This window comes from Carassius auratus, chromosome 12, assembly GCF_003368295.1.
Source record: "Carassius auratus strain Wakin chromosome 12, ASM336829v1, whole genome shotgun sequence".
In the NCBI taxonomy this organism is placed as follows: domain Eukaryota; kingdom Metazoa; phylum Chordata; class Actinopteri; order Cypriniformes; family Cyprinidae; genus Carassius; species Carassius auratus.
The window spans coordinates 9,359,899-9,370,975 of NC_039254.1; the positions used below are offsets into that span (position 1 = coordinate 9,359,899).

Genomic DNA, 11,077 nt, shown 5'->3' on the forward strand with positions numbered 1-11,077 from the left:
TATATATATATATATTACAATTGATATTGATATTCTTATTAATATAACTTTTTTTTATTTAGAAATCGAATCATGATCTTTCTTATATATACATATAATATATATATATATATATATATATAGAGAGAGAGAGAGAGAGAGAGAGAGAGAGAGAGAGAGAGAGAGAGAGCACTTTTTTTTACCAAATAATAACATATTGTGTTATATATAATAAAATAAAATATATAACTATAGGCTCATTTAATGATATGCAATGTGAAGAAATCTGCAATTTCTAACAAAAGACAGTTTATTAACAGAAAACATCAGAATACATTATGGCAGGCTATAAAAACAACAAATACATTTGGCAAAGAGACAATAAAGCATCAGAATACAGGAAAGTTTAGAATACTGCAGTAATATAAATGTTTGACAATATCATACAATGTTTTACAAGTTATCTTGACTTTGAAAAGCTGGCAACATGAGATCCTCAGAGGACCCCTCTCCATCACTTGAAAATAACACGAATCTTCTTGTCTCCCACCACCAACCTAGAACAAAAAATGCAATTGTTCAGATACTTATAGATACTCAAATACTTCTACTTACATATTACATATCAGGACTGAATGTTTCAAACACTGTATTACACATAAAACACAAAAGAACTCTGAATTCTTATTTCAGCCTGATCTGATTCAAACTCAGTTATCTTTATACACTCAATGACTTCACACTCTTTCTAAATGAAGAAAACCACTCATTGTGCAATGAATACCTCACAAGACTGACAGTGACCAGGGCACCAGTCATAGGTCCAACCCAATATATCCAGTGGTACTCCCAGTGACCGGACACTATTGCTGGCCCGAAGGCCCGTGCTGGATTCATACATGCTCCTGATATTCCACCCCTGTTGAACACGGAAGACAAAATCAGTGAAATCACTGAAGACTGAGAAGTTACAAGACTGGCTTCAATTGTGACCCAAATACAGCACATTAGCACATTAGGAATCATTGTTTCCTATTTCCATTATTGTTCTAAGGCTGTTTAATGTCTTTGTTTCCTGTAACATATCCTGTGATTTTCAATTCATTAGGTTGCCATGTTCATTAAAGACACCTCTGTCTCCACATATAAAACAAGTGAGAAGATGATCTACAGAAAAATCGAAATGATCTAGAAAAATGGATCTTTACCATAATATAATTGACAGTTTTCTGTTATTATATTTCTATTGCTTTATACGTTTTAAAGTATGTATAATTATAGATATAAAATAATTAAAAGTGATATTTTAGAAACAAAGAAAATATGTGTTTAGCGTTGTATTTGTTCTATTTTTTCCACTCTATTAAGCTGCTTGGAATTTAAATGTTTCCTATATAATAAACATCCATGTTTACATTAATAAATAAAACATCCATGTTTACAGTTGTTACAGTAGTGAACTTGCATTTCACACATATCTACATAGTTACTATAGTATCGACAGTACCTCTTGTACTGTATAGTTATATTATATATCAAAGTTGGAGACTCAAAAAGACATGCATGTTAAACAGTGCTTCGATTCATTCGTATATTTACTAATTTTTTTATATTTAACACAAATGCTTTCTATGGCTGCGAAACAGAAGACTAAATCTTATTTAAAATATCCTGTAGCACATATTCTGTACGATAGGCTAGTTCATTTATTTTTGCATGAAAAACTAGCTCCCTACCCAGCCAAAATATTTGCAGTCACTGTGAGTCCAATGCAGAAAGGAGCCAGCTGACTTCGGGTCCTTCCGTTCACGGCACCCATGCTGACAACCATAGTTAAGAAGAGCGTCATAACCATCTCTGCCACAGTCGCAGAGCCAGTGCCATGAGCGGACTCAATGGCATTAAACGCTGCTCCTGTTGCATTCGCAAATGCTACATCTGTAGTGACAGCCTAAAGAAAAGAAAAAGATAAAAGATAAATAATAAAACTATTGAATCAAGGGAAAGTTTTATCATCGGGAGTAAATGATTGGACTTTCAGTAATGTGTGCATCAAGGCTTCACCGTATGTCAAGTCAAATATTAACAGAGAAGCTTAGACACATACTTTGGCGAGGCTGGCAGCGATCACTCCACCTAACATTTGTGAGATCACGTATGGCACCAGGAGGATCAGTTCCATTCCTCCGATGAGGTAAACACACACAGATACAGCTGGATTGAAGTGACCGCCACTGGGGAAAAATAAAAGGATCAAATAGGGAAATCAAATGTAAGCAATCAAACATATATTCTACAGTTTTGGTCCAGAATGAATGAGTACATTTCATTTGTCCAATAAAACAGGTAACAAACTTCAATACATTTTAAAATAACAATACAATAACATATAAAACTCTTTTACATAAAAAAGTATAAAACAATTTTTTAATGAAACATAAAAATATAAAATTATAATTTAATAACTTTTCTTATTTATAAAACTGTGAAGTAAAAATATATAATTTTGCAGATTAATCAGATATTTGAAGTAAACACAAAATAAATGTCTTTCAGTTTACAGTTTTGGTTACATTATTCGTTTTTCAATATTATATTCTTATAAATATATTATAAATGTACTAAACCTAATATAAATATGCTTAACATTGTTTAATATTTAAATATATTATTTCAAATTTTTTGATTCTCTATTTCAAAGTCGAGTCATCTGCTAAATCAAGCACACAGAACTTAAGGCAGTTACCTGATTTCTCCAAAAATGGCAATTGCTATAGCCAGAGCTAGTCCATGTGCCAGGGCAGGCTGGATGCTCCCGCTGATGCCCACGTTGCCCATGACCGACACACAGCCCACAAACATGAAGAGAGTGGAGCCCAGGACCTCGGCCAGGCACGGCTGAATGTAGTGCTCGAAGAAAGACAACTTCTTAGGCTGATTCTGATGGGCATCCCCTCCATCGCCAGTGGCTACAGTGAAGAGCTCTGACTTGGACTCCGCTGAGGTCATCTTGTCTTTGTGAAACTTCAGGTGATCTGTGCTCACACACTGCGGCTTGGTACTGATAAAGGTGGACAGAGGATGGGGTGGAGTGGTGGTAAGGCGGGACAACAGTCTCCCCCGTCATCACTCATGGTGGCTTGGGAAAAACACTTTACAATTCCAGCAGTGGAGAGCATTGTTTAGGGGGTGATGGCTTCAGGATATAGCTTATCATCCACCAGTCTGCTATTACACAACTGAGGACAATAAAAATGTGCATAACCAACTCACATGTCACTCAAGGTCTGCTCGCCTGTCTTATGCAACTGGATTGATCAGAGTTAATGCAGTTCCCCAAACTTGACATATTTAATGGCATATTATAGATTGCTCTGCAGTTCCGAGTGGCCTGCAGCAGATCATTTGCATCTCTCACTCTCATGCATTAAATTGGGGTTCCTGTGGCAGTAAATAACAGCACAAGGTCGGTTTGGGTTCATGTTTCTCTTCAGGGAGTCACTGACAAAAATGAATGCAGAGAAAGACGGCAGGATGCCTGGCGTTGATGGCTAAAGAGGAAACGTTTCCTTTTTTTGTGTCTTTTAATCGCCTTTTGTTTTCTAAAACTACTTCCTTGTGATTATTCGTGACGTTGAAAAAAACACTTACTTTACGGTTCAAAAGTTTAGGATAGTAAGATTTTGTTTTTGAAAGAAGTCTCTCTCTAAAGCTCACCAAAGCTGCATTCATCTGATCTAAAATACAGCAGTGACAGTACAAGTGTGAAATATTACCGGTTATAAACGTTTTTGCTTTGTATTTCAATATTCGATTTTAAAGTGTAATTTATTCCTGTGAATGGCTTAGCTGAATTACTACAGTCTTCAATGTTACACGGTTCCGAAATAATTAGAATATGCAGATTTTTTAAAGAAACATTTCCCGTTATTATTATCAATGTTGAACACAATTGTCCTGCTTAATATTATCAACGAGGCTTCTTTGAGGAAAGTTCAATATAACAGCATGTATTTTAAACAGAAATCTTTTATAACATTATGAATGTCTTAACTGACAATATTATGTGTCCTTGTTTAATAAAAGTATTAATTGCCTTTATAAAAGGTACTATGAAAAAAAAGTCCAGAATGAATACTACTATATAGTCAAAAGAAAACCCATGGCAGAACACAAACTTATGCCTTTTGCTGTCGTTTAATTTTATACCTATAATTATCAACAAACATAACTACATTAAAATCAGAAAAAATTAATTGAGGGATGCTTATGACAAATTTAATGTTATTTGAAAAGGTGAGAAAAGGTCTTTCCCCAGGTTTTTAATTCTGTATTACAATGTAGATTGTGTAAAATGGTTTTGAATCAATAAAATCAAGCACGTAACCATCATTTTATACTCTTAATTGACTTTATTCATCATCACCGTTCATGAATATTCAGTGCTTTTACAAAAACCCGTTACTTTTTATTCAGCTAACAAAAACTGTTTAACAACAGCTTTGCTTTACATTTGTTAAACATGCCTGAATTAATACGACACTTTAGTGAGACCCGTCGGTCACATGGGAGACAGAAGAAGAGACAAGTAAAACAGAAGAAAAGACGCTGATGCCAGTAGTCTCCATTTTTATTGTGCTCAAAAATGGAAATAAAGATATAAATGACTTCCCCTTCCTGTCCTCTGAAAAGCGCCAAGAACAAGAAGAGCGTCCTGTCCACTCTTAGTGATGCCGTCTCAAATGAAACATTTACAACCAAGACGCTATTGAAGTTTAAAACCCAATTTGCGAGAGGCCTGAAAAGAGAAGTCGGCTGTTAGTTACAGGTGACGTCAAACCATCCATGAAACTCTAGAATGCAGTTTAAGCGGTGCAAATGGAAGCCTCACCTAGACTGAGCTTATCTTTTACAGCCCAGCAGATGCAGTAGTGCTGGAGAAGCTGGTGGAGAAGTTCCTTTTCATCTAAAAATTCCAGACGCTCAATTCTGTGATTGTAAAACAGAGAGTGTCACAGTAGAGATTCTGATCTCATGCTTTCCTGGCACAGGTTGTACAGTTATAAATACATACGCTTGATTATAACTGGATGAGAGTGTTGACTTGTGTACCTAGCTACATCTTCCCGAGGAAGCATGCTGTAGACCGTCATCATGTCCAGTGCCTTTACACTTTCCCAGCCTGCTGACAGAAAGCGCTCCTTCTGTGGAAACACATAGAAAAAGTTTATTAATTTTAGCTAATTGCCAAGGAAACATTTATTCAAAATATTAAACTGAAAATTTATAAAAAAAATAATGATAAAATCTATAGAAGAAAATTAAGAAAATTAAAATGACAAAACACAACCGAATGCTGAAAATTTGAATTAAAATGGAAACAGAAAACATTCAAATCAGATTTAATAACACACTATGATCGTAAACGCCGCATTTGCAATCTCAAATGAATTCCAAATATGAATAAATCTATATTAGTATATTAATGAAACTTAAAACGACACACTATCATTCACATTTCATACACACAACGCATTACAAATTTCAAGCCATGTTGACCAGATATATTCTGAGGCGTCTACAAATGGCAAAAACATCAAAATGAAAATTGAAAACAGAAAATCTTCTTTTAGCTCTAAACTGATTCTAAATATTCACAGATTTGCATTAGCATATTAAAGAAACTAAAATGACATGCTAATCATAAACACTTTTTCAATCTGAATACAAATGTCAAGCCATGTTGACCAGATATATTCTGATGACAAACTTTTAAATGAAAATGAAAACAGAAAATAATAAAGTGGTTCAAAATATTAATAAATCTATATTAGTATTAATGTAACTAAAATAGCATACTATTAATCATAAACAATACCACATTTTCAATCTGTATGCAAACAGACCCGACCAAGCCATGCTAAGGCCATCATGGTGACCCAAAATGATTAATGTTAATGTAAGATATGATTCACAATACATTAATGAAAACTGAAATATCATACTATAATCACAAACACTAGCACATTTTCAATCTATGTTGACCAGATATTCTAGGGTGTCTACACATGCTGGTGTTAACCTTGAGAGACGTGCACTGACACTGCTTGTGAGACTGAAGTCTTGGCGTTGGTCGCATAAACAATGCCTTGTGCTTAACTGCTCCGTTTCCTGAGTCTTGATCACCCATTGTATTTTGAGCAGGAAAACAACTTTGAATTCCAAGTAAAACCCAGTGTAATGTTTTGATTGCACATAGAAAGACACTGACTTACTGTAAGTAGCAGAACAATCAACAATCATACAGTATGACAGCTGCACAATATCAATGAAGTGCATTATAAATGAAGTTGCGAGTCCTAAGTGTAAAATGTCGTACTTGAGAGTCCAGAGACTGACACACATCCACCCCAGCCAGGTTACACTGTCGTCTCTGCAGATTCTCAATCATGATCTGCCCGAAGCGATCGTTCATGTTCACCTGAAAAGATCTGGACCGTTAAGAAGGGGAAGACGGGAATTGTTAAACAACTGTAGTAATGAAGCTGTTTAACGTCATGGACTCACCTGCTCGTAGTTAATGAACATGGCTGTGGGGAAGGTGTGTGCAACCCAGTTCAGCAGTTTGGAGGACTTCTCAGGGGTCATGTACACCAGTACACACTCGGACAGAAACAGAGTGGGCAACCTGGGTGGAGAGAAGCAGGAGTACACTGATAAAGGAATGGTGGGGAAGTGTTTCTTTACAACACCCATCCTATGATTAAGCTTCCTCTAGATAAATGTAACTATGACTTACGGATATTTTTTTAAAATTAGGTACTATGAACTAAAAATGAACAGCATTACTTTTTATAGCATTTAGGTTAATACCAATTTATGTATAAATTAACATTATTTAATGCATAATAAAGAAACAGGTGTTAATGAATAATAGTATATTTTTAATTAACACTACCTACACCACCAATTGTTTGGGGTCAGTACATTTATAATGTTACAAAAGATTTCTATTTGAAATCCAGTTTGTGGTTTTTGAACTTCCTCTTCAAAATATCATCAAAATATAGTAAAATAAAAATTCCTTTGAAAATATTAAGTAGCTAAGTGGTTTTTAACATTGATAAAAATGTTTCCTGGGCAAATTAAGCTTTGTCATCATAGGACTGAATTACATATAAAATGTATTCAATTATTACAATTTTTTTTTTTTTAATTGTATAATATTTCATAATATTATGGATTTCACTGTATTTTGTTATCAACTAAATGCAACCCCGGTAAGCATAAGAGACTTATTTCAAATCATTAGAAAACTCTTAATTTGTGTTGATAATTTTAAATACAAAAAAAAGATAAGTGTTAGTTTATTATACCTAATGCATTAACTAAATTCAATCTAGTTACAAAATCATGTTTCCTGTATTAAAAAAAAAAAAAAAAAAAAAAAAAAAGAGGGGTCCTTTCTGCAACTGTTTTTTTTTCTTTTTTTTTAATAAGAACATCACAATTTGTTCCGCTCATCCATTTCAGCAAAACAAGAATCATTATGGTAATACCTAAAAGAACATAGCAGGAAATCATGTTTTTGGAAGAGTGCTTTGCGTGCTATGACAATAGATTTTCCAGATTTACTCAGCATCTGCGACACTAATGGGATTTGCAGACAAGCTGGCAAACGTCAAGACGCCACGTTAGGGTGGACTGAACGGGAAGTTGCACACACACACACAAAAAAAGGCGAAACAAAACCAAAAAAAAACTCAAGGTGAGAGGCCTTGGGAATGATGCTATTGATGTCATACACCTTCTAGAACGGTAGCTTCCTTCGGGTCTCATCAGTCCACATCAAAGAAAGCGTGCACTTATTGACGCATCTGAGGAAACTCTAAATGCTCCCGAGTGTACTATTGTCGTCAGGGGCATCAGCAGAGATGCACGAAAACAAAACAACAGATGCCTGCAACTCCTACTGGGATGCCAAACAGGATGGATCAACCCTATCTAGGATGCACAGAATCGTGAAGTTACTGTTCTAGTACATCAAGTTTAATCTCAAAAACCTATTGTTCTGATACACAACCATGCGTTTTAAAACTAACATGTAACTGGGGCAACAAATTAAACATGAACCTTTCAGAAGACAAACCCGCACATCATCACAATAAAGATAAGAGAGGTTGTAAGTGCACTTACTATATAATCTACTCCGATAACCACATAGATAAAACGTCACAAAAATGCAGTGCAATAGAGAAACTGTAATAATGTTGAATTTATATTGAACTCAGCCAAGGCAGTGGTGTTACAGTACTTACTCTGGGTTTATCTGGAACTTTTTTAGTTTCTCCTCTAAAGCAGGAAGGTCTCTTAGATCAGCACCGATGATACAATATCTGTCCGAGTCCAGGCTGTGACCATCTGTCAAAAAGACACACAGCTGAAAGAGTGAAAGGTTCACGCCACAACAACGAAAAATGCTCTGTTACATCAGAATTTGATTTCAATACCCAGGACGAGTGAATCAGTGGAGTGGGTCTCAATCAAAGGTTTTGATAGTGGAGGTTTTGTCCTGTGATAGAGAGATAGAGAGATAGAGAGATAGATCTTATCTCTAGATTTTATCTCATGATCACTAACGGTGATCAGATTTCTATCTTCAAAAGCATTCATGTTTTATCATCCCACAACTTGTAGGAAATACACAATAAAAAAAAAGGAAAAAAAAAAAAAGTTTGACCTCTGAATTCCATAAGATCCCTTCTGTACTATTGTATAGCAATCTCGAAAATATACACATGATAAATATATTATTCAAATAACGTGGACACTTTTCTGGTTAACTTGAGGGGAACTGACTTTAAAAACACAGAGTAAACTGCAAAAAAGAAAAAAAAAGAAAAAGAAACGTGAGAAAGGTCTAGTATCATTTGTTTGCAGATGACACTTTGGTATTCTGTTATCTGATGCACTGATAATCGAGGGTGTTTACAGATAATGTTGTATTGCATAAGTCCCTCTGAACTCTGTGTGTATTTCTGTTGTCACTTACATACACACTCTCAAACCGAAGCACTTAAACGCACACAAAAATCGTCCTTTTATTTGCATTTCACATCTGCTCTTGCTTGTTTCCTAGTTCAGCTTTCTAATAAACCTGGCATGGTAGACTATGAATATAGTTGGCTCTCTGACAAATTGCTTCTGTTCCTCTATTGTAAGTCACTTTGAATAAAAATCTCATTGCAATGCAAATGCAGTCTTGTTTATGTTGCACAGCCACACCCACAGCGATTTACACTGACTGTTATGTAGCAATTAAAAAAATTAACGCCCATGACAAAACATCCATCACACGAGTATAATTCATGTGCATAACAGGTATTGAAATATATCAATTAAGGAGGGGTATTTTAAAATGATAAAGTGCATCAAAGGACTTATAAAACTGAATACACTACAAAATAGATGACAGATATACAATGAGTGGCAATACTTCGGAGGGTGGGCATACGGAATCAGAGGGTCCTAGAAACACTGTCTCCCCCTACAGGAATATGACTAAAAGAACATGCCAATATCCAAAATCGTTCAACAATTTACTGACAATAATAACAATAATCATATTATAACAGTAAAAAACGCCTTACTTGATGTGGTGTATTTTTCTGGCAACAATCATTGGGAAGTCGACTTCGAAGAACTTTTTCGGCATTATGTTTTCATCCTAAAAATTTAGATAATACATGCACTTACTAAACAGAAGATATTTTGATTATCAAAAATATTTGATGGGAGTCTGTATAAGAATACATCTAATTCCTTATTAAAAATATATATAACTAATATATTTATTAATTTCTTTTTTTTGGGGGGGGGGTAATGTCTTCTTTTGGAATCGTTAAATAGCTAAATGTGATAAAAAAAAAAAAAGAGAAAAACCTTTAATCTCCAAAAAGTAGTATCCAGTCCTGCCCCAAGATTGACCACCTGGCAATCACATCGAGTCTTCTTGAGAAAAGCATCGATGAGAAGATTCATCCCTCTGACACGACCATAATAACCTGCAGCACGATTAATAACACGCCAGCGCATTTGATTAAACGCAGCTGCAAACATTAACCAGCAGGGGGAGATGTTTAAACACTCCCACACTCTTACCTCTGTTGATCTCAGGTGCTTTACGTTCACCTATTTGTCTCACAAAATACTGGACGTAGAGGTCAGTCCAGTAACCTTTACTGGTAGCAAATCTATAAAACAAAATAAAAACGTATGTAAAATACTAAATGATTATTGTAAGTTGATAACAAATAGTATTACAGCGTTGCTCTTTAACATTAAAATTTTTTATAATCAGAAAATAATTTAAGTATTATTTACAGCTATTCTTTGTTAGAAACACTGTGAAATATTCGACTGAAATATTCCCACAGGGTGCTCAATAACACTGCAGTTGAATGTCCAGAGAGAAGCACAGTAACGTATTCAGAAACACAGAAAATCATCATAATTTTATTTTTTATACCTTTTGCATGTCGATGCATCGTCGCAAGTTGCTCTGACTGCTTCATCAGCAGTGTCAGAATCTGTAAATGGCTGTTTGGAGGCCATGGACACCTACAGATTTGAAGAGATGCTGATAAACACTGCATTACATTTAACACACTCTGTATTTGTATGAACACATATGCTAAACGTTAGCAAAACTGAGTTTCGAAAACGCCGCAGTATAAGATTCAATACTTCATTGCCAACATTTTCTTAAAATATTTTTTAAAAGCACATTTATTTGAATCAATCATACTGATTTTCACAGCCGCAAAACTGAACCAAACGCTCCGATTGACATGTTTACATCCACTTCCGCTGACGAAACTTTCCCATAATACATTTCGTGGCAGCGAGGAGACCTTATACTGCGCATGACAGTGCTTTTATTCACATTTATGTGTAACATTCACATTGGTTGATGTCTTGATGTTTACGCTTATGATTCTGCAAATCGTAATCATTTCAAATACCCCGTCGTTTTATATTATTGTTCACAACAATGTTTAACCCCTGCATCACTCGCTTAAAAATCACTCGGGAAAAT

General features: G+C 35.0%; 2 protein-coding genes across 3 annotated transcripts; both read right to left on the bottom strand.

Annotated features, from left to right (window-relative positions):
* Nucleotides 1-266: 266 nt before the first annotated feature.
* Nucleotides 267-3,059, bottom strand: LOC113111751 (aquaporin-8). The gene is made up of 5 exons (XM_026276803.1): nucleotides 2,726-3,059; nucleotides 2,087-2,213; nucleotides 1,716-1,930; nucleotides 764-898; nucleotides 267-536 (listed from the first exon to the last, which is right to left on the bottom strand). Exons 1-5 carry the CDS (start codon nucleotides 2,986-2,988, stop codon nucleotides 494-496), a joined length of 783 nt encoding a protein of 260 aa, XP_026132588.1. The 5' UTR covers nucleotides 2,989-3,059; the 3' UTR covers nucleotides 267-493.
* Nucleotides 3,060-4,378: 1,319 nt separating this feature from the next.
* LOC113111752 (leucine carboxyl methyltransferase 1-like) lies at nucleotides 4,379-10,877 on the bottom strand. Of its 2 annotated transcripts, none has more exons than XM_026276804.1 (12): nucleotides 10,787-10,877; nucleotides 10,508-10,599; nucleotides 10,141-10,232; nucleotides 9,922-10,043; nucleotides 9,630-9,706; nucleotides 8,490-8,551; nucleotides 8,298-8,400; nucleotides 6,547-6,667; nucleotides 6,359-6,460; nucleotides 5,092-5,183; nucleotides 4,871-4,968; nucleotides 4,379-4,777 (listed from the first exon to the last, which is right to left on the bottom strand). In XM_026276804.1, exons 2-12 carry the CDS (start codon nucleotides 10,591-10,593, stop codon nucleotides 4,755-4,757), a joined length of 978 nt encoding a protein of 325 aa, XP_026132589.1. In that variant the 5' UTR covers nucleotides 10,594-10,599; nucleotides 10,787-10,877; the 3' UTR covers nucleotides 4,379-4,754. The 2 variants fall into 2 exon arrangements, with proteins under 2 accessions (XP_026132589.1, XP_026132590.1); XM_026276805.1 differs by having other exon boundaries at nucleotides 10,672-10,852.
* Nucleotides 10,878-11,077: the final 200 nt, after the last annotated feature.